The sequence below is a fragment of the Chenopodium album genome, chromosome 7, assembly GCF_948465745.1.
Source record: "Chenopodium album chromosome 7, dcCheAlbu1.1, whole genome shotgun sequence".
Classification (NCBI taxonomy): domain Eukaryota; kingdom Viridiplantae; phylum Streptophyta; class Magnoliopsida; order Caryophyllales; family Amaranthaceae; genus Chenopodium; species Chenopodium album.
In genome coordinates, this window is record NC_137840.1 from 3812784 (window position 1) to 3836780 (window position 23997).

Here is a 23997-nt window from a genome sequence, read left to right on the forward strand (position 1 = left end):
TGGTCCCTAATTGATAAACAATAATTCGATCCCTCAAATTTCAAATTTATTAACCTCTAAATTAAAGTCCCTAATTTCCCAAATAAGATAAAAGACAAAATTAAGAAGGATATTTTGGGAAAGTAAAATTTATCACCCAAAACCCCTTTTTACTTTATACTTCGTATATAGATATATAGGATAGGATATCCGCTTTCACTTAAACAGGTGAGGTTTCGGTGCATGATCCGACAACCCTTGTTCCCTCCCATCAAATCTTAATAGCCTAATTTAATTATGAATGAAGTGCCCAAAAAATATAATTAAAAAATTATGTCCATTATTGATATAGGACCGCTTATGTTCAAAAAAAAAAAAAAGGACCGCTTCAGCAGCGTGGGTCGGGGGTGTGACTTTTGGGCTTTCGCCATATAATCTGCTATCACTTCACTCGTTAAGTCATTAGGTAGAGAAGAGACCTCTGTTTCAACGTAATTAATTTGGGTAAGTACGTTACGTTTCCAAGTTTTATCATTCAATCAGTTACTTGTATAATTTCTCAATTTATTCAATTTTCCAATCAAATTATACAGATTTCTATTATTCAATTGGTATCAATATAATGATCAATCCTGAGCTCGTCCTTGCGCACAAATTTCCTGAGGTAATTTCATCCTTAATTCCACTCTTATGTTTATAATTTTGTTGCAATCAATTTTTTCTCTTTGTTAATGTGTTGAATTTATGATTAATTTTATTGTTTATACGATGGATTTTATTTTGATTATACAAGTAACGTAAAATTGCGTTATTTGGGAATTTACTGGAATTCTATTTTGGCATTATAATTGACGAGTTTCAAATCTAATTCTTGCGTTTGGTGAATTATGTTTCTAATTTAATTCCGGAATTGTTTAATTCAATGATATTGTTAGTAGAAGAAAAGTCAAAGAATTTTGGTATTATCTCATAAAATTGATGTTGGATGAAGGAGATGGAGAATGAATGTTGGAGAGGAGAGAGAAAGAGGGAGTTGGGAGGAATGGTGCAACTATAATTTAATCCTAAACCTATATCGATCAAGCTATCTTATTTGGAAGGAAAAAAAATATTTTGATGGACCTTGTTAGATTCATCTTATCATGTAGACTCATTATATCTTAGTTTTTCATTTGAAATTGGAAGTAACTTAAGAAAAGTAAATATTGATGAGTGAAAATTATTAAAATAATAGGGATTCTTCCTATTTTTAAAACTTCCTCCATTTTTTTATACATCACTTTTGATATTATGGACTCCTATGCAAAATAGAGATTGAGAATATTTATTAATTATTAGGGAAAGTGATGTATCTAAAAAAAAATGCGGGAAGTAATTAATGTGGTGTTTGGAAAGAGTGAATGAATAAAAAATTGAAATCATGCATGGGAAAATTCAATTAGTGAAAAATTGTAAAAATATCTTATGGAAAAGGGAAATAGTAATAAATATTGGCACATTACTAAATAAATAAAGGAAAATTAAATAGTGATTTTTAACCGTATATGGAAAATTCTACTTCCTTTAGATTAACTCCAATGGCAAACTAATTAGACAATTAGTTTGGCATGCAACATAAGCTTTTAAGCTAATTGTCATTTTAGCTATTTTGAACTTTAATGACTAGCTATTAGCTTACAATTTAAAAGAATCCCACTTCCTTAATGAACTTTTAATATTTCATTTTATTTAATCTATCTTTTAAAAATCTTGATAATTTTTTTTGTTTTTCAAGCAAATTAGCTTAGCCAAGCTAATTGCATTTTCTAGCTCCAATGGTCAAGCTAGTAACTAAGAATTATTTAATATTGCAAGCAAGTCTCTAACTACAACCATTGGAGTTGCTCTTATCCTATTTGTTCTTTTCATTTAAGAAGCTTGAGAATGTTTTTCCTATTCGGAATCTTTCCATATATGGTAAAAAATTTCCTACAATTTTCCTTTATATATTTGGTGAATGTGCCAAAAGTTAGTACTTTATTTCTTTTCGTACAATTTTTATACTCCCTGTGTTCCTTTATTAGATGCCTTTTTCTAACATTTATTACTCACATAATAAAGAATAGTAAGCATCTAATTAAGGGACGGGGAGAGTACCATTTTCCATTAATTGAATTTCCCCATGCATGATTTTGATTTTTTGTCTTTATTCTCTCTTTTCTAACACCACATAAATTACCTTGTCCTTTTACATTTTTCTTTTGTTTTAAAAGGTAGGACTATTTAATGTGAAGTTAGAATTCTATTACTTTAATTGTTTCTCACTCATAGGATTCACTTTTCTTAATTTACTTCACAATTCCAAATGAGAAGAACAAAAAGGATTGGAGGGACTAAAATGGAAAGAACTTTTTGAACTTCAATTCCAAATGAGAAGAACAAAAAGGATTGAAGGGAGTAAAATGGAAGAACTTTTTGAACTTGTGTTCAATATATCTAAGTGAAAAATTTAAGGAAAAGATAGACTATTTTTCTTCTCATGTTGGCAAGTAGCGCTTTGTTGGATTACATTCCCTTTATTTACAATGTCTATTTTCCCAAATTGCCACTACAGGATATCATCTTGTATGCTAGATTTTTGCCAAAAAGTAGTAGATATGAATGAGGATAGGAGTAGTTCCTTAAGCTTATATATTCCTTTCGTCTTTGATGTTGGACAACTAGCATGTGCACAACATGGAAATCCAAATATTCCCCTTCACACGTGAGGGCCCTTAGAATCTAGAGCGCACTGGAAAGATAATTAACTATGATCCTCTTTTTTGGACATTCAATAAAGTCAAATTCTTATCCAGTTCCTTGATCTAGATCTAAAAGGGGCCAACATGGGCTATGGTATCATGTTAAATTTAAAATAATATTAAAAATAAGTTTTGACTACCTAGGGGAGTTTACCACCTACAAGCCCAAAAGAGGTTTTATTCCAAAACCAATTGGAAATCGATAGAGTAGCTTTCCAAGCTTACGAAGTGGTTAATATTTCACATCTTCTTTAATAGTTCAATGTGAAACGATTTATATGTGCACTACAGGGGGTATCAACCTATCTTTTACTTTTTTTAATTTACAACATGTTTTTAACATGACTTTTTGACTTTCATGGATTCAGTAGTCGATGTCTATCTTATGTGACTTAAACATTAAACAAGTTGTTACTCATATAAACCATCCATTTGTTAGGTGAATGTAACAACTCAATTATCTATTATTTACTTACCTTATGTTGTCTGACTTGTCATTTTGTTCTGAATTGATGATACATGTGACTAATGCTGCTGCTGCTTGCAGACGAAATATCAGTATTCTGAGAGGTACTTTTAACTTTTATGCCCCTATTTTCTCTTTGTTCCTTATTCTGTCAAATTTTTTCATGTGTCGAGAAATTATCCTTTCACAGAATTGTAGACCAAAAACTAATATTTTTAGATAAATAAAAAAAGAACTTATTATCAACAGAGTTAACATGCTTCCATCCCGAGTTCATTCTTTCTAGTGTGTAGTAAATTAGCTGTGGAATCCGAAGGGAGTTGGCATTGTCAATGAATTGTTGAAAGTTATTGCCTTTTATGATAGTCTCCTACTATCCACGAATCCACAATCAAACTTTAACAGATCCATGTAAGAATGATGGTATTTAGGAGCAGAGGGAGTACAAAACAAGTTTTTTTTTGGTTTGATGGATTGCCTCATTTTAGATAATTTCTTTTCTACATTGTGATGGTGTTATGTACCTGCAACCTGCCTAAGGCCACTGTCAGGTTGACATATGCAAGGCGTACTTATAAGGGCAAATCAGGGAAAGCTGGGAATAAACCAGGGATTTGAATCATTTGATAGAGAATGATTTGGAGAAAAACCAGGGGATTTGGTAGAAAATAATTAGGAGTATAATCAGGGATTTGATAGATTGTGTGGATTGTGGAATTTGCTGTAGTATAACTTAAAGGATAAGATGCAGAGAGGGGATACAATCAGAGAGTTATCTGGTTGTTTGGGATAGAATTGAGCCTCTCGAATGCTCATTAACTTTTACCCTTCTGTTACAATCTATCTGTTAAAAAGTTACTTTTCTCTTTCCTCGATCTGCGTGTTAATCTGTTGGTATTCACAGATGATAAGATGGAATTCTACTTGTGTTGAAGATTTATTAGTTAGCTCACTTTACCACTCGTGATGCTGTTTGTGTTTTTGTGAGATCTAATTATTTATGGATTCAAAAAAAAAAAAAAAAAAAAGAAATTTGCTTCTCTGTTCAGACTTTTGGAAAAATGTTGGAGGACTAAGAATTATAGAAGACTATGGCCCAAGGATGATCTGGATTCTGGAGTGGGTGGAAATGTTTAAGAGTGGCAAATGGATTCTTATCTTGTGCACATAGTAATAAAAGCTACAACCATATTTCCACTGAAATAATTTCTTTGGATGGTTCTTGTAGGAAGTTAGTCTTCACTGTTGGTCTTGAAGCCAATGGTAGCTGTGTCGAGATTAGTTTTGAGTCTTTTGTTTCCTGTGTCATGTTAATCTAAGTCTTGTCATGCTGGATCACCATGAGTCTGCTATGTTGAGTGGATACCAATGTAGTAACTATGGATTATTTACCTGTGCTTCTGAGCAATCAAATTCTTTTGGATATGCTAGAAAATTATTGATGGTTGACTCTGTGGGCAATGTTTGGACAGGCTTGGGTCAAAAATGCTATAAAAGGGAGAGTAATTGCTATCAGGATATGGTGTAACAAGAATATTGTATGTAGGCTTGGTCTGCATATTGGATCCCTCTTAAAATTACTTACAAGTAAGAGGATTTTCTAGTGGAATAGCTTTTCATGAATAAGGATTTTTACTTCTCTTCAGGGTGTTTAGCGGTTTTAGGCATCAAGATCAATATAAGGTTGTCCTTGATAAGTGGGATCAATTAGGTATCTTATTTTCTTATTTTGTGTCATTTTTCTAAGTTTTTAGGTCTGTGACCTGATATCTATCTCGCTTCCTGCTAGGTTTAGGATCTATATGTAACTCACTAATTTTGGCATCTTGTTTGCTGAGAGAAATAGACTCCCTTTGGGACCTAGTGATGGAAAAAATTTGAAGCTTCTTGATGCGGATAGGGATTGTTTTACTTTGGGTAGGCATATCATTCTTCATCTTTTAGTCTTTTTTCTGTAGTTTCCCTCAATATTATGTCTTTTCTAACCTAGCTCACAGAGGAAAGCTTATTGGAACTCATATCCTCACTCCACCTTTAATGTATCGTATAGTAGATTGTAATGTTTAAGCAGATCTTGGACTGAGTTTTTTTCAAAATTATGATTATTTGATTCAGGTATTTACTAGGTATTTATCCGGGCTGCATGTTTGGATAAAATCGACAGTAAACACTGCTGATGCAAACCCAATAAGTGTCTTTTTCCTTATGTCCACTCCATGTTTTGGTGGTGAGGAGTTTGGAAGCTTTATTGTTTTGATATTGTACATTGGTGTCAGATTCTTAGAATACAAGTTGCTATCATGGCGGTTAATTGGGTTTGTTTATGGTCTCATATGGAGCATTTGCAGGTGCTTTAGATATTTTTTGAGATGAAAAGGTTGCCGACATTCTTTTAGGGATGAAGCTAGAACTCTATCTTACAGGGGCTATATTATTACTTCTAATCACTTAAAGTTAAATTTATTATATCTATACAATTACTATTTCTATGGAAATTAAAATATACTCCCTCCGTCCCATATTGTTTTTCCCACTGAAAATTTCACGGGAATCAAGAAAGGGGAGGAGGAAGTACATGGAGTGCATTAAAAATAGAGAAAAATACACTAAATGTGAGTGGGGCACAAATAATAAGTGCATGAAAAAGCAAAGAGTACATTTACATGAGTGCTTACACATATATTTAGAGAAAATATAAGGGTATCATAGTGAGTTGAGTGAATCAATCAATCAAAACCTCAATCACATAAGCCTTAATTCCATAGGTAGTTGAGTGAATTAAAAAATAAAAAAAAAATAAAAAGAAAAGGAAATTTGGTCTTTTGATAGTGTCCTAAAAAAGGGGAAAAAATGGGAAGATTATTTTGGGTGTCACAAAATGAAAAATGGGAAAAACAATATGGGAGGGAGGGACTGAGGGAGTATCAAATTTAAAATATTGTAAACTTTATAATCAATTGCTTAATGTCTGTAGACTTTATAACTTTTGTTTTGCAAGAAAGAAAGGCAAAATGACTAAAACTTACTAAAAAAATAGTGCCCTAATTTCTTTGGGATTTTTTTTTAAAAATAATTTTTTATTTTAAAACTTTTCTTATTGGATTCTTGGGAATTTGTTTGTGCGTGGAATTTTTTGTTTTCAAATTTATTTAGTTTCCAAAGCAAGTAGTCAATTTTAGGCCAAGTACTAATTATTGGTCCTTTTTGTGAGACTACACACATGACACAACACAACTCTGCATACTTTTCCTTTCTATTTTTTTTATATGTTGGGTTGAGCTTGTTTAGTGGATTGAATGTTTCTCAAAGGCTGGTCTTGGTCTCTTAAGGTCCCATTATAGCTCATCTTTTGCCTTTGGCAAACCATTGGTTGTTGTAAATGGATGACTGGAATTTTCAAGACAGACAATTTATAAGGTTGTCTTTGTGGGGATGAGTAATATCTCTTTCTAGTGTTATTTCTGTAGTTTTAGAAAGGGAACGACAGGGAACCGCTCAACCAGGTAGTTTTCTAAGGAGATGGGCAGTAAAGATTCAACTATTGTGTGTTTGCGTCACATTATATTTCAGGAAAAATGGAAATAAATAATCCCACGCTCGTTCTTCCCTAAACAATTCCACCTTTCGATCATTCCAAAACAATCCCACCTTTGATAGGGATCTTCTTTTAACAATCCCTTTCACCTACATGTTAAATAAGTTTTTTTTTTTTTTTTCTCTAAGTCTCTCCTCCCACCATGCCCACCACCATAAAAAAATTGCAAAACCTAATCAGCTCCTCTTTTATCCCTCAATCCCATCTCTATCTTCTCAGAACAACTTCCATTGTTAATATTGCTCATAAGCTGAAGCATCTATGGAAGAAGAGAAATTGGCGTTATATAAAAGATCAAAGAGTGAACTGAAAACCCCTAGCTCCATTCTTGTCACCGCGAAATTTTACTCACCCCGAAACCCTTGAACAACCATAACCATCCCCACACACCCTTCCCACCCATGAATCCGACACCCCGAAAAAAAATAAAATTCGTTGGTTCCACCATAGCCAATTAAACCTGGTATTTTGTTACAAAATTAAGGTAATGGAGGTCAAATTTGAGTATGGTCGTAAATCTAGATCAACCCGACCCCCATATGCTTAATTTTTGACAATTTTCGCAAAGAGGTTTCTATGAGCGCGAGGGTTAAGAGAAAAAGGGATGAGGATTGAGACGATGGCGGTGATATTATGATGAGGGTGAAAAGGAGGGAGAAGGTAGTGATGGCAGTGGCAAATTGGCAATGGTGGTGTGACAGAGGTGTGATGGAGGTGAAACGGCAAGAGGAGTGAAGGGAAGGGGTTGTTAATAATAATACAAATAATTAAATAAATAAAACTTAATTAAAAAATGACACGTATCAAGTTACTTCCTCTAACAGATTACCAATCTAAGAAAACCGATTAGGGATTGTTAAAAGAAGATCTATGTCTTGATTTGGAATAATCAAAAGGTGGGATTGTTTTGGGAAGACCGAGTAAAGGTGGAATTATTTATTTCCATTTTTCATAGTATATTATATGGCCTAGTTTAAAGTTGTATTTGCCATGATTACACATAAGATGTTTGCATTAGTCTTTCTTAAAGCTGTGTGAGTCTTCTTAAAATTGGAGTATTCTCACTTATAACTAATTAGCATTACTTATTTTCTATCTAGATAAAAAAGATTATTATTCTCCATCTTAGTATAAGAGTGGCATATGCTTTAAGTATGTTGAATATGCAACGGGCTGCGTACTCAAGTTGGTAATTTAGATAAGAAAGTAGATGAAAGGTAAAGAAGAAGGTTGACTGTTAATTGATATAGCTAAAAGGCTTTGAAGGTTACAACTAAGCTACTATGGCTAAACTAATACAACTTTCTGAATGAATGTTTTTCTCCCTATTTCTTGCTATTTAACTTGCTACCATACTACACATGTGACTTAAGCCTTAGTTGCTAATAACAATTACTTTTGTCTTCTTCCATTAGCTGCCAAAATAGAGCCACTAAAAAGTAACTCTGCTCTGATTTAGTTGTCTTGTGCTTGTTGTTGTTGTGGGTTGCTTGTGGTTTGTTGCTGCTTTCTTCTACTGTAGGTGTGCACAATGGGTGTTCTGGGTTGATGTATTACAGAATATGTCTTTTGGCTTCCATTTCACAGTAGTTGGAATGTTTCTTTGAATACAGAGATGCAGCTTTATATGCACTTGGTGTCGGAGCATGTGGGACTAACGCAGTTGATGCCAATGAACTGAAGTATGTTTACCATGGTGATGGTCAACAATTCATCAAGGTACTGATAATTCCTTTTTCCTGCATGACTTTTGTTCGATTTATTTCACTAGTTGTTGCTACCTTTTTCAATGTTTATTATCAGGTATTTCATTTTTAGTTAATGATATAAGAATATAGGATTATAGTTGAACTTCCTAGAATTATTTTTTCCAATAATATGCTTTCTTAGGCATATACAGCCTATACGGCTATAAATCAGATTTTTTTGCTGCATAACATACTGTCAAAATGTCAAGGCAAATCTGATTAATTTGGAGTGATTTTTCACAAGACAGGATTTGCCTAAAGAGTATCATTTCCTCTTTAAAGAGTGAAGATACAGATTCAACAACCTAATGCACAAGGCACTCGCCTTTTTGGGGCTTTTGATGATGTGATTTCAAATTCAATTGATATCTTGTGGTTGCAAAGATTTCTGTTGATGCTAGGACGGATGAAGAAAGTAAAGCTATTCTAAAAAACAAGTGTTCCCCTTTCTATGTTTCTGTTTCTTAAATTATAATTATAACCTTCTTTCTGTATCAGTAACTTATTACATCAAGCTCTTTCCTTCTTCGGTTCTTCCCCTAATCCCAATTGATATGCACATTACAAAAATTTGTATTTTGTTAGGGAAGGTAATTAATAATTTTGCGAGAAACTAAAGTAGGATTGAAGTAGTAGTATAATGTGAAAAATTCAATCCTTCAAGCAAAATGAGCTCCTACAAGAAATTTGTTTCTTGTACTAGTGATTGTTCCACTTCAGTAACAGTGTTCTGTTGGCTTCCAATGAGTAACTTTTTTCTCATTTTTTCGGTTATAAATGTCGCTGATTTTTTTTTTTTTTTTTTTTTTTTTTTTTTTTTTTTTTTTTTTTTATAAATAATTTTTGGGAGTGGTGTAGTGATTGAGGGTAGAAATCTTGTTTCATTGATTTGACTTGTTTCTTTGGTTAATCGAGATCATATTTTCTGTAACTATTAAATTGCAGCTGATAAATAGAAACACATGCAGTAACATTGAATTTCTTTATTGACAATCGTGCAGGTCTTGCCTACTTTTGCAGCTATATTATCTTTAAGTGCTGATACTAATCTTTTCAATATTCCAGGAATGGAGTGAGTGTTTTGTTCTTTTTAATTTACGTCATATGTTTTAATTATACCTCATAACCAGGGAGACATACTTCCTCTGTTTCATATTAATTGACACACTTCATTTAGGTACACAAATTAAGAAGGGTGAGTGTGAAGTAAAGTACAAAAATACCCTTACATAATTACCCACCCTTGCCTCTAACCCACCTACCCTTCTCCTTCATCAACAGATTACCAGTCAGGCAGTCACCACCATGGCACAACCCTCACCTTCCTTAACTTAACCCTATCTTCTTGCTTTCCTTATTGTCTCCATCACTATTACCGGTCCACACCCGTCAAGTCGTCAACTGCCTTCAACCATGCATGCCATCAGGCCCTCAACACTTTCACACATTGCCTCTTGCTGAAACATCAACCATCATCCTCTATTCAATTTAGTTACAACATCAAAACCCTTATCTTCTATTTCAAACACGGCACTCGTTGCAACTCACCATTATTGCTTCTCCACCATTGGATTCACGCCAACAAGAAAGAATATTAAGGAAGAGATCCATAAAATTGAAAGAGGAACTGGAGATGGAAAACTTATATACATAGGTTAGAGAGAGAAAGGAAGAAAGGGAGGAAAGACTAGGTGGCGAGGGTATGTTGGTGAAAGAGTAAAGAATTTGGCAATGGAGGTGGAGTTAGAAGTAGGCAACGAGAACAACAGAGAGAGCTAGCACTGGTTGTTGGAGGGAGGAGAGAGAACACTGACAATAGTGGTGGTTGGATGGAGGAGAGAAAAATTTGGGTGTTGGTAGATATAGTGAGAAAATCCCATGGTGGTGGCTTGTTTGAGGGAGGAGAGGAGAGAGACTATAGAGAAGAGTAGTCACTAGTCAGGTAAATTTGACATTTAACCTTACAAAAATACCAAAATTGAAATGAGTCGATTAAAAAAGCTTCCAAAAGGGATTACGTGTCAACCAATTTGGAACGGAGGAAGTGTATATTTGTTATTGTATTGTTGTTGGTCAATTTGTGATCCATTTGCGGGTTATACTCCTTCCGTTTCTATTCATCTAATGCATGCATGAAAAGGGCCTTTTGCATTTGTGGTATTGATAATCTTTTAAATTCTCATATTAGCATGAGTTTGTTTTATTGATTGCATATCTTTGACTTTGTGCACGAAATAAATTGACACTTACTTTTTAAAGGGAAGTTGGTATTGTAAGATGAAAATTTTGGTGAAATAATGAGAGACAAAATTGACCTTTCATGTGGACTCCATTTGTGCAGCTCTTGGCTTACATTATAGAGATAATATTTTGAAATCCTGCTTAAATGGTTGTGTGACAACAACTTTAGTGCCTTTTTCTTATTATGTCATAAAATCTTTATATTATTATGAGATTAATGACCATGCATGTTAGGTTTAATACAATACATTTACGTTGGAACTCTAAAAGGACTACATGTGCATGATACATCTAGGATAGTTAAATTGTTGACGATAAGTTAAAGCAAATGTTCATGATATGTGTATGTTGACAGCTTTTAAGCGTATTAAAAATCCGTGGCAATCGTACAATGAATCTATTTTTTACATTGATGTAACAAGATGGCGCCAAATGTTATAATAACATTTTAGAATGACTTCTAATCAACTTTATTTATTTATTTATTTATTATTGTTATTGTTATTGTTATTATTAAATGCCTTATAAAAGAGAAACAGAAGGGGTAAAGATTTCACCAATTCAAAATTTAGTTATGACGAAAGCCGAATTGAGTTTTTGTATTTTATGATCCATTTCAGGTATGATCCACGACTTCTCCTGCATGGACAACAATACATAGAAATTTACAGGCCACTTCCATCGAACAGTTGTGTAAGGGTTTTTTTTTTTTTTTTTTTTTTTTTGGCCAAATACGCTTTATACTTACCAATGAGAGGTAGTACTAACACCATAACACATCATGCAATTTGGCTTAGTTTCCAAAATTTGCATCAGTATCACTGTCACGGTGTCACCTACTCCCCACCTTCTTGGAAGGGTTGAAGGACAGACCCTTCATGTGCAGGAACCTCAGATCACGACAGAAACAACTGCATTATTTCAGCTGAACTTCTACAAGAAACCTTCAACATTTCATTTCTAAACAAAATGCCATTGTCAACTAGAGCTCCAGCAAATACCTTCTGATCTGCCAAGCTAACTGATCCTTCAAAGAACAAGCCTTTTGGCTTCTGATTTAGTTGCTTTTGTTTGCAAGTCTTTGCAGCTCATTGCAAGATTTGCAACTCCTTTTGAAACCTCAGAACTGACCTAGCACTCTAACAGCTTTAAACAATGTTCACCATAGCAGAGAATCGATGTACAGTTGACTCTGCAGCCCCATCACGTAACATACACTGCCCATCACTAGAGACATTTTACTGAATTGTTATGTAAGCTGTTCAGAATAGCATGCCAAGCTTTAAAAATACTCTTTAGGCTAGACATTTTATGTTGTATAAGGTTTCTTTAGCTGCATTAAATGATTATACTGCTTACACTTGGTGTCCTATATACTTATTTTTGGACAATGTAGTCAAGTCCTCTCATTTTTTTTTTCTCTCTCACACATACAAAGGCCTCTCATCAGAAGTGCCATCCAAAACTAGTCTGTATAACTCTCAAAGATACCATCTTGATGATCACATTATTTATTTAATTCCTGTTTCTCAACTGAGGCCGAGGATCCTTGTAATGCATTTGTATTATGTGCTAAAATTTTTAGGGACTGTATCTTGTTGCATTGACTTTTCCCCTCCATTTCGCCTCCAGTAAATCAAGTCCTTGGAACTCAAGATTAACATCTTTCTTTAGTTCTCAGAATGTTTAGTTGCAGCAGCTGCTAATTTCGCTATTATTTTGTTATGCAGATACGAAACACGACAAGAGTTGCTGGGTTGCATGATAAAGGTTTGAAATCCTTTGTGAACATTATTTCTAAAAATCCACAGTTACAAAGTGGCATCTAGAGCTTTAGTTGATTTTGGTTTGCAAATCAAGAGAACTTGTATTTGAAGTTAAGTGTTATTAGTCAAAATCTTGGGATTTAATTTTCAAAATTGTATTTATATATCTTCAGAAATAAGGTGAAAAAGGGAAATTGTTCTGTGTATCCCTAAGGTTTAGAAAAATGCACTATGTACCTCTAAAAACTTTCAAATGTAACGTGTACCCCAGAGATTTGTAAACATATGCACCAAATACCCCTTGACTCATAACAAACGTTAATTTTTTTAGATTGAAACTCCCTAAGCATCAAATTCTATTAAATTATTACAGAGTAGTGCTATTGTAATGCTAAAACGCTTAATTATCAAGTAAACTTAATTAATAAATCAAATTCTAACACCCAAAAGTTTAGGATTTAAGCGATTTACTACATAAATATATGCTTTTAGGCGGTTTTTCAATAAAAGTTTGTAATAGTTATGTGACAATGTGCAGTCAAGTTCGAAGTACTCCCTCCGTCCCTTAATACAATGCCTCTTTCTCTTTATTATGTGAGGAATAAATGTTCAAAAGAGGCATTGTATTAAGGGACGGAGGGAGTATATAAATGTCAAGTAGAGAGAAGTTTGTTTCGTTGAAGAATTCGACTTAGTTAGATACGGATACCTGGTATTCTATGAATGTTGATCTTGTTTGGTGATTTTGATGCAAATATAAATAATTTCAGATCAGTGTTAATTCCACAAAAGAGTGAGATTAATTTAATAGCAAGCAAGCAATTTTGGGTGACGAAAAAAAAAGGGCAGCTCACAGAAGATGATTTTTACAAAGCTTACTGCTAAAATGAATTTCACTTAGATAAGCTGATTTACTGTGCAGCACTTTGTTTTTTTGCAGGTAAAGCAGCTATCCTGGAAATAGAAATGACAAGCTTTGATGAAGATTCTAAGGAACCACTTTGCATGAACAGGTTAGTGCTTTATTAAATGGTACTCCCTCTGTTTATTGGTTTTTTTTTTTTTTTTTTTTTTTTTTTTTTTTTTTTTTTAAAAGTGCCCCACTTTGACCAGCACACTTGCCAATGCACGACTTTGACTAATGATATTTTTAATTATCCATAAGTATTAATTATAAAAAGTTGATATTTGGAAATTATGCGTTGAGATGATTCTAACAAGTACTTATTGATTATATTTTATTTTACATACAAAGCACAAACATTGGTTAAAGGCTTAAAGCGTACGGCATGTGAATAGTGCCAAAGTCAAACTAGGGCACTTAAACAAAATACGGAGGGAGTACATGTCAATCTTCTTTTACATGAATGACTAGGTTTAAAATTTCTACTGTTCAGGAGCACAATCTATTTTAGAGGTGCTGGTGGTTTTTCAAGGTCTTCTCCACCCTATACTTTCACAAATTATTCAGGGACCCAGCTTCCTGCCATTAAGATCCCCAAAAGTCAACCTTTTGCATCATTTGAGGATGTTACTCGACCATCTCAGGTTTGTTCTTCTAGTTGATTCTTTGTAAATCACATGACTTATTGATCATGTCCTGTTTCACTTATATATTCTGAAGCCATCTTATAAAATGTTAATACACTTACTTATCTTTGTTTGACGTGTACATGTAACTCATGTGGTGTTTATCTTACTTAAGATAATGAAATCTCTATAGAATTTGAATTAATTAACAACAATTGCTAATATTCCTCAATGCTGGTATGCAGGCATTGCTATACAGACTCTCTGGAGATTATAATCCATTGCATTCTGATCCTATGGTTGCAGAGACGGCGGGGTATGGTTTTCTTGATGATAATTTCATTTGTATATGTGACTAGTCATATGTCATTCATGTCTATCCCTAAATCATTTAAGTGAGGAAGGGGTAAGATGGATGTTTGGTTTGTATGTTGGCAAAACTTTTGTGTAGAACGGACTAACGTGAGTTCGGATTTGAGAACAATGCTGCTGCTTCTTCATCCTCGACTTTTGGGCCGATTCATTCGCGTACCTTCGGAACTTTCATTATCTCTCTCCTGTTTCGATTTTGGGAGAAATTCATCACAAATTCCATCAATTTGGTCCGTAAAAGAGGGAGAATTCATCACAAATTCCATTGATTTAGAATCATGAACAGATCTAGAATCCAATTTAGCTAAATCATTTATCATCCCACCGTCTTGCTACTATGGGGCTTGAGATTGCTTTATCAGCCCATATAGAACTTCAGCAACCTCAATTTCAATGGTGTCTTGTGTTGGCGGTGACAATTTCAAAGACGATTTCGTGGGCCATTGCTGTTTCGGTCTATTAGCCGCCTTCTACCCCAGAATAGAACAGAGTCAAATCCACATCAACACATACAAACATCACTGGAGAACAAGGGGATGAATAGAATACTGACAATAGGTGGTGTGAATCTGATGGGCAAGGTATTAGATGTTTATTGTCAAGGTATTAGATTAATATTAATTGGTTAAATATTTGTGTGGAATTAGAAATTATTAGTCAGGAATAAGATAATTTTTATCAGAAATAAGACTATTTTATTTAAGAATAAGATAATTTTTATCGGGAATAAGATAATTTTTATCACGAATAAGACAATATTATCGATTTTTGTTGCTGAGCCCGGTCTCACGTGAGTCCGTTCTACACAAAACCTTCTCTTCTATGTTTTACTGCCTCACTTGTGAATGTTATGTCGACATATTCACACTTAGTGGAAGTTACTTTTACAGCTAAATGAATCATCTTCAGATGGTGGATCTTGTAAAAAAGAAAATTATTATGAGTGATATCATTTCATAGTGATTGCTTGCACGCTCTAATGCTCTATATGGTTTCGGAATGTGCTTCAAATCTGTTTTTTGATCTCATACACCATTATATTCCTGGCCTTTTAGATAAGACTGTCATCTCATGCCATGGAAGTGAAAAAGTGAATACTGATTCAATTTGAATGTTTGTACTCCAGTACTCTGTTAGACAATTTCTAAAAATTCATCTCATGTAAATATCTAATCACACTAGGTGCATTGGTCTGCTGGCTCCACTCATCTAATCTTTAAGGCTCAAGAATTCTTTTCGTTTTTACACCGTATTAAGTTGTAATCTACTTCCTCCATATCTTTTTCGTTGACACATTTTGACGTTAAAGCACTATTCACATAAGTTACTTTAACCTTTTTTTTTTTTTTCTTTTTTTTTTTTTTTTTTTTTTTTTTGCAATTTATTGTTTAAAAATCAAAAAACATAGTCATGTGGGTCTAGTTAGATTAGTCTCAAAATCTATTTTCTAAATATCTATTATTTTGATAATTTTTGCTTATTAATAATTGAAGATATTAATACTTGAAATTATGCATTGGCAAACATATCTAAAGAAAATGTGTCAAGCTGTCAACTAAATGAAGCTGAGGAAGTATTTAGTTTTGATGTACTCTACACACGCCTTGTTCTTCCCTTTTCCTTCTCATATTTCCCCCTTCAGACCAGAAAAGTACTGTGTGTGTGTGAGTGTGCGTGCAATCGTGCATGCGTGTGCGCGTGTTGGAGGAGGGGTGTTCAGCTTGCTGCTGACGTAAATTTCTCTGTTATAATATTATGTGTTTGATGTGTACATTGTCTATATTGCACAGGTTTCCACGTCCTATATTGCATGGACTCTGCAGTCTTGGTTATGCAATCAGAGCTATTATTAAATGCATTTGCAAAGGGAACTCAGACATGGTCAAGAGTTTATCAGGTCGGTTTCTTCTGCATGTCTTCCCTGGTGAAACTTTGATCACAGAAATGTGGCTTGAGGGTTTGAGGTATGATTGCAACTTAACTTAAAGTGGTATAAAACTGGTGTATATGGGTCTAGTTTTCTGATTATTTACTTGAATGAGCAGGGTTATATATCAGGTAAACGTGAAGGAGAGAAACAAAGTGGTGCTTTCTGGTCATGTTGATCTTAATCTTTTACCTTCGCATTTGTGAATCATCAACTATATATCAAACAGTATCACTGTATTGTCTTTATATTGCTGTACAGAGGTTGTGCTACTTTCAGGTAATAAAGGTTCGATTGAACTTGGTCGTTAAGCATTTGTTTAGTGAAATAACAATAAAGGGTGTTCTTTCCGTTGTTTTCATCATCAAAATCTGTAATTCAATTATGTTGTAAACCTAATACGTACATGTATTGGTAATATTGGTTCTATGGGAACATAAATTTAATTATTTTTTTTTTTTTTCGGATTGATTGTTCAGAGAATATTTTCTGTTGATTGATGATCAAGTCGAATCTTCTGATTTATTTATTTAATTTATTTTATTTTATTTTTAAAAAAAAGATTTATAACTTGTTGTAAAGGAACACCCTAGATGAAGCATGTGGGAATGGCATAACTGGAAAATTTTCTTGAATTATGCTGATGATTATATTCTTTGCTTCATTGCTCCATCTTTTTCTGGGTTGACGATTCCTGTTTCTTCAACTATCTCTTGTCCACCCCATTTGATGTTCTCTATTCCCTGGTAGCTTTCAACTTTTTAAGGAATATAGAAGCATGGAATAGCATCTTATATTCCTATATATACATAATTCAGGTGCATGAATGTTTATGTATTATTCTTGTCTACAGTCTTTAGCATCAGAATATTTTGACCGCCATACTTCTTGAAAGTTTGTATTATAAAGGACATCGTTAGTCTGATTCTATCTTCCATCCTTCGTACTTCAAAATCATGTCTTCTGTGAAATTCCTCGATTTTCAGTATGGTAGAAGCAAGTTCTCAAAGAACTCTAAGCGTTTATTTTCCTTCAGCAATAAGCAGTACTCTAACATCTTACCAATCTTCCTGCCAAGCACGGATGAAATGCGTCAGGTGTTTGATAGATTTGACAAAAACAAAGATGGGAAGATATCGCAAGAAGAGTACAAGGCCATACTCCGAGCCATGGGGAAGGATGAAAGTGTGGTGAGAGAAGTCGGTAAGATATTTCAGGTAGCCGACTCAAACAAAGATGGGTACATTGACTTCAAAGAGTTTATGGCATTGCACAAAGATGGAGGTGGTGTAAGGACTATGGACATAAGGAATGCGTTTCGCGTGTTTGATTTGGATGAAGATGGGAAGATAAGTGCAGAGGAGGTGCATGAAATGCTAAAGAGGCTAGGAGAGAGATGTACACTCGCAGATTGCAAGAATATGGTAAAAGCAGCTGATACGGATGGTGATGGCTTCATAAATATGAATGAGTTTATAGCTATGATGACTCGTAATATGACTCGTTATTAGACAATTTCCAAGATGACATTAAAGAATGTTTTCAAATTTGTCCTACTTAAGTTTTTATTAATTTGATGTCATATTGTGAATGTAAATGTACTTCATTAACATTTAAGAAGACTTATTATATGTTTATTTGAATTCTAAAGATTTTATCTTTTTAAGATTGGCATATATGCTATCTAATTATCTTGTTACTCCCTTCATATTTTTAAGTGTCTTATAGTAACATGACACGCATGTCGATGCAAAACTTTAAATATTAATTATTCACTCATTGAGACGATTCTAAAAACCACAAACAAGAATCAAATTTTGTTTAGCGAATAGTCCAAAATCCCCAATTGGGCTATTGCTTCTGGTGATTTAATTAATTAAGCTCACCTTTTGGGGTTTTATCAAAATCCCCAATTGGGCACTTAAAAAAATGGAGGGAGTATGTCTCTTTCCTTATATCGTACGATTTCTTATGACAATTCAAGTTACCTGACCCCAAATCATTTTGGGATTAACGCTTTGTTTTTGTTGTTATCGTATTGGCATATATGAAGTGTTTGCTCTCTCTCTCTCTCTTTTTTTTCTTTTTTTTTTTGTTGTGTGCTCTCTTTTTCTTTTTCTTTTTTTTTTTTTTTGTTGTGTGCTCTTTGTGTGTGTGTGTGTGTGTGTAGGGATATGCTTTCTATATTCAAATTGAAGGTATTATACTTATTTTAAAACCTAATCCCTTATTTGCAGTGTAGGAGCCAATTATGAGAAAGAGAAGTGTAAAGTCAATAATTAAATATCACGAAGCATAATTTTTAATCATCATGATGAATCCATTGGAGTATGTTCAATATACAAACTATAAAAAGTGTGAAACAATTCCTTAGGTCAATAATTGAACTGAAGTAACCACCACTAATAATATTACCTCTATCTTACAAGTCACAACATATGCGATATTTAGATGACAATTTTTTTAAAATTTTTTTTAAATTTTTTTTTTTTTTTGGTGATATATGGTTTTTGCATAGTTTTTATTTTATTCAACTAAGAGAAGTTATTGCATGCGAACATCCACATGCAAATTTCCGTGCGGCTGGCTGGGCTTATAAATTTTACTTATTGGCTTACATGTTTTATGTGTTGGCAAATATATTTCATTTGCTGGCTGATACGATTTTTGTGCTGGCTAATATATTCCTTTTATTGGCTGATATGTTTTTTTTTTTTTTTTTTTTTCCCTTTTGTTGGCTGATATCAGACATCATTTGGCTTATATGTTTTTTTAGTTGGCTGATATATTTATTTGTTGGGTGATAGGTATATTTTAATTGTTGGCTTATATGTTTTATTTTGTTGGCTTACTTGTTGCCTTTGTTTGCTGATTTCATCATTTTTGTTAGCTGATATGTTTTATTCGTTGGATGATATGTTCCTTTGGTTGGCTGATAAGTACATGTTGTTGGCTGATATCTATCTTTCGTTGGCCGATACATTTTTTTTATTAACGTCTCATATAGTTTTGATGTTGACTGATATCAGACATCAATTGACCGATATGTTCATTTGAATGACTGATATGAATAATGTATCAGCCAAGAACCCAAAATGTATTAGCCAACAACCAAGAATTTATAAGCCAACAACTCAAAATGCAATTGGTGAATCCTACACCCTAGTGTAGAGTCATCTACCTACACCCCCGTACAAAACGTCGTTTGATCTAACTCCCCCCCCCCCCCCACGGCCCCACCCACTAACCTCTAATCTTCATTTGCAGTAACTTATTTAATTAATCCCCCTACCCCACATATTATATAATAAAAAAAAATCAACAACAATCATTTTCTCTCTCCTCACTCATCTCTTTAATTTTTCTCTCTACACCCAATTCTTTGCCATTTTCTGTAATACCCCGTATTTTTAAGCTATTTACTAATTATTAATTATGGATTTTTCCGAAATATTTTATTATACAAAAATATCTATTTAAGTCCATATATGATTTTACAAAGATATAATTTTATTACGCTTTATAATTATATGAGTCAACTCAAAGTTGTCGGAATTTCAACCTCCAGTATTTTGCTTCCGAGTCAAACTAACAAGTACCAAATTATTCATCCTTCTGTAATCAAAGTCAACCCTTATATTAATACTACTCATATTCACAACATTTATTAGGTCGACTGCATTTATTGGGTCAGCAGCATTTATTAGGCCAGCTGCATTTATTAGGCCAACAACATTTATTAAGTTGGCTTCATTAATTGGGTTGGCAGCATTTATGAAATCGGTTGGAGTAGTGCTTGAGTTGGGGCTATATATAGCCATGGATGGAGGCCATTGTGACCATACCATCTTCTCCTCCCTTCCCTTTCCTTCTCTATATTCACCTTCTCTAAGCTTTCATATAGTGATAGTGAACTCCACCACGAGCACCACTTGCCGCCAGCTGGCCACCCACTATCGGCAGCCCCCGACCACCAAATGTGACACCATCCACTCATTACTTTTTCCTTAATTATTTCATCTTTTAGCTTAATCTCCACTAGTTTTAATACTAATAACTAGTTACTACCTCTAATTTAAGTACTACTACAATGCGTGATTATTATTAATATTAATATTATTAGTATTATTATTGTTGTGGTTGATGATTTTATTCCAACTATATGCTACTACTACCTTACGTACTACATACTCCTATTTTATAAATTTATGTATCATATTATTATTATTATTATAACTATTGTTGTTGATGACCCGCTACTACAACTACAAATATGATACTACTACATATAAATCCTTCCAATCCTTATCTTCATTGTTATCTTATAATAATCGTTATCAATTACTCTCTCCATTTTTAAATACTTGCTCCATTTCTCCATGTGCGGAGTTTTAGGAAAAAATAGAGAAAGTAATAAAATATGAAGGTAATGAGATTGGTGGAAGAATAAAAAATTATAGAAAGCAAAAGTAGTTGAGAGAGTTAGAGGAGAGAGAATATATGTTGGGACCACTAGGTGAGAGAAACTGATTAAATATTGTAAAAGCTTTCCAAATAAGGAAATGGAGCAAGTATTTAAAAACGGCCGTAAATGGACAGTGGAGCAAGTATTTAAAAACGGATGGAGTACTACCTTACTATTCATACTACTACTACTATTTATTATGTTGTTATTACTACTATTATTATTATCATCACTCCTACACCACATATTGTAGCTACATACATACTACATACATCTATATATGCACTACTCTTATTATTATTATTATTATTATTATTATTATTATTATTATTATTATTATTATTATTATTATTATGACTAACTTGACCTCTTAACATTAAAAAGATTTCTTAAACTTTGAAAGTATAAATAGTATTATAAGAGTTAAACTAATTGCTCGTGCACAACTAAGTCAATGGTCCACATTTTATGTACTCGTGTTTATGGGTCGAAGAGTTTTTTATTAGGACCTTGTGTTTATTGTAGTAGGGATTTCAAGTTTGTAATTAAGAACCTCGTGCTTGTTTGCAAGAATCAAGGTACGTACACGTGGCTAAATCTTTTAAAAAGTGACTTTTATATGCAATGTGATTTACATGTTAAGTGATTTCGAATTATGTTTAAATGATTGTGAAATATATTTCGATGAAACATGTTTTAAGTGTTTGATCTCAAATGTTTAAATATTTCATATGGTTGATTATAAACTTGTACCGATATTCAAGATGTTCTACAAAGGAAGTTTTATTGTTTAAATTATCCCGAGTATAGGATATTGGAAAGTTTATTTAACAGGATTTACTTCTTGGATCTTTGGATTTTTAACTCCCACTATGCTGAGTAAGTTGAAGACTATGGACTTTGTATGACCTAGTATTTCCCCTTGATAGCACTATGTAAAGGAGTTACTAGATTAGGGGTGTGCACACTTAGATGGGAAAATGATTTATGAAAATATGGACTGATCCATCCTGTCGAAATTGTCCTTGGAAAGTTGTTTATTTCGGAAATTGGTTCTTTTAACAAGTTTTTATACATGAATTTCGATTCGTGAATGGTTTGGATAAATTATGATTTATTAAAGTTAAATCTCTTCGAAAGCATGTTTAATTAATTAAATTGATTTTACATGTCTAGCATTTGTATGTACATAGCATTTTGGCTAATACGTATTTGTACGTTTTGTTTTGGCTTGGCCCTACTTATCACTTTGATGAGTAGATAGGTAGTGGCGATCGGACAACGTGAACTATTTGCTGCATTGGAAACGTTGGGCGGTGATCACCTAGTTTAACTTAGTAAACATAGTATTAGTGGTGTAGTTACTTTGAAAGTGTATCAAACTATTATTATTAATGAAAGTTAAGTACTATTTTCCGCTGCAAAACTCTATTAAGCTTTAAGTAATCATGTGGCGGTAATACTCCCATGTTACTCCCTAAAGTTGGATTATTATTCTTAATATTAGAGAGTAATTTGGGAGTGTTACATTTTCTCTTTTATCAAAAGCTTTAACTGTAAAATTTTTACAAGATTATCGCAAAATTTGTTCAATCACTATGAAATTCAACAACACAAGGCGAAATTCGAAAGAGTAAGTTATTTTATTTGAATTTGGAACGAAAAAAAAAAGTATAAGCCCTAGATTTTACTAATTTTTTTGTTGCTATATATTTTGGGATGATAATCGTGACATCAACCTTGAAAAAATGTATATCAACGTAATTATTATACTGTAGTTTTAGTAATTTTTATTATAAAACTAGTAAATTAAATCAATATATTCTTTAATTTTTTTGCAGGGCAAAGGAAACAATTTCAGAGAATTCATAGTGTTTATTTTTTTATGAATGCTCATTTCAATTTTGTTAGATGTTCATTTATATATTAGTATGCAACCATTCACATTTTAATAAATGATTAATATACATGTTCATTTATATATTATAACATAGTCATTTATGTAGTAATGTTTATTCCCTTTTCATAGTTTGGAGTGGAAAATTATTTTGATGAAAGTTCATTATTGTTTTGGTGGATGTTCAATCACATAAAGTATACGGTCATTCACAATTTCACATATTAATATATGATTTTTAGAATTTTGATAAAAATTCATATTTTAATCGTTTTCTTCAAATATTTCATGTTCATTTCAATTTTGAATTTCAATATATGTCATTTCTTATGTAGATGTATGGTAAATCAAATATTGATAGCTTCAAGAGTTTATTCATGTATATATATATATTTCATGTTCTTCAATCATTACCTTTCATGGTCATTTTCACACTAATAAATGTTCAATTATATGTTGTTCATTTCCATGTTAATTATGTAAACATGTTCATTTACGTATTAATATTTGTTCATTTCTATGTTAAATTACGTAAATATGTTCATTTCCAGGTTGAATTACGTAAATATGTTCATTTATGTATTAATAGTTGTTCATTTCCATATCACTAGATGGTCATTTCCACACTAATATATGTTCAATTCATTTATATATATATTCATTTATATTGACATATGTTCATTTCCATATCAATCATGTCAATTGTACGTTGTACTCATGCATGTTCATATTCATATGAAAATTGGTTCATTCTAATACTTATTCTTACTCAAGTCTAAAACAGTAACTTATATGTTTTTGTCTATTAGTTAAACAATGAACAATGGATATAATGAGTTAAACCACATAATAGCAAGGAAAAAAGAAAGGCGGCAGAACTAAGAAAATCAAGAAGGCGTGGAGTCACTAAGCAATATGAAACAATAACACATGCTTGAATTCTCTGAATTTGAATCGAGAAGGAAGTTTATTTTATTTGATTATACGTATGGAATTGTATTTTATATTTTAATATCTAATCTTTGGTGATATACAATATAATGTATTTTGATTTTATTAAGAAAGAAATAAACCATTTCTTTTCTCTGATTGAGTATTAATATAAATCACATCCTTTAAAAGCAAACATCTTGATAGTACATATATAATGATCATATTAGAAAAACAAGATGTTCATAAACAAAACGTCTAGATAGTGTATATATATAATGATCATATTAGAAAAACAAGA

The 23997-nt window shown here is 32.7% G+C and overlaps 2 protein-coding genes across 2 annotated transcripts; both read left to right on the forward strand.

Annotated features, from left to right (window-relative positions):
• The first annotated feature begins 373 nt into the window (after positions 1–373).
• On the forward strand, positions 374–16861 carry LOC145638826 (enoyl-CoA hydratase 2, peroxisomal-like). Its single transcript, XM_081689868.1, has 12 exons — positions 374–483; positions 573–643; positions 3307–3329; positions 8434–8539; positions 9570–9640; positions 11430–11502; positions 12540–12579; positions 13516–13588; positions 13973–14123; positions 14351–14421; positions 16268–16441; positions 16523–16861. The coding sequence occupies exons 2-12, from the start codon at positions 602–604 to the stop codon at positions 16608–16610; spliced, it is 912 nt and encodes a 303-aa protein (XP_081545994.1). The 5' UTR covers positions 374–483; positions 573–601; the 3' UTR covers positions 16611–16861.
• Positions 16862–17013: 152 nt separating this feature from the next.
• On the forward strand, positions 17014–18054 carry LOC145638827 (calmodulin-like protein 30). Its single transcript, XM_081689869.1, has one exon. It carries the CDS (start codon positions 17361–17363, stop codon positions 17913–17915), a length of 555 nt encoding a protein of 184 aa, XP_081545995.1. The 5' UTR covers positions 17014–17360; the 3' UTR covers positions 17916–18054.
• The last annotated feature ends 5943 nt before the right edge of the window (positions 18055–23997 follow it).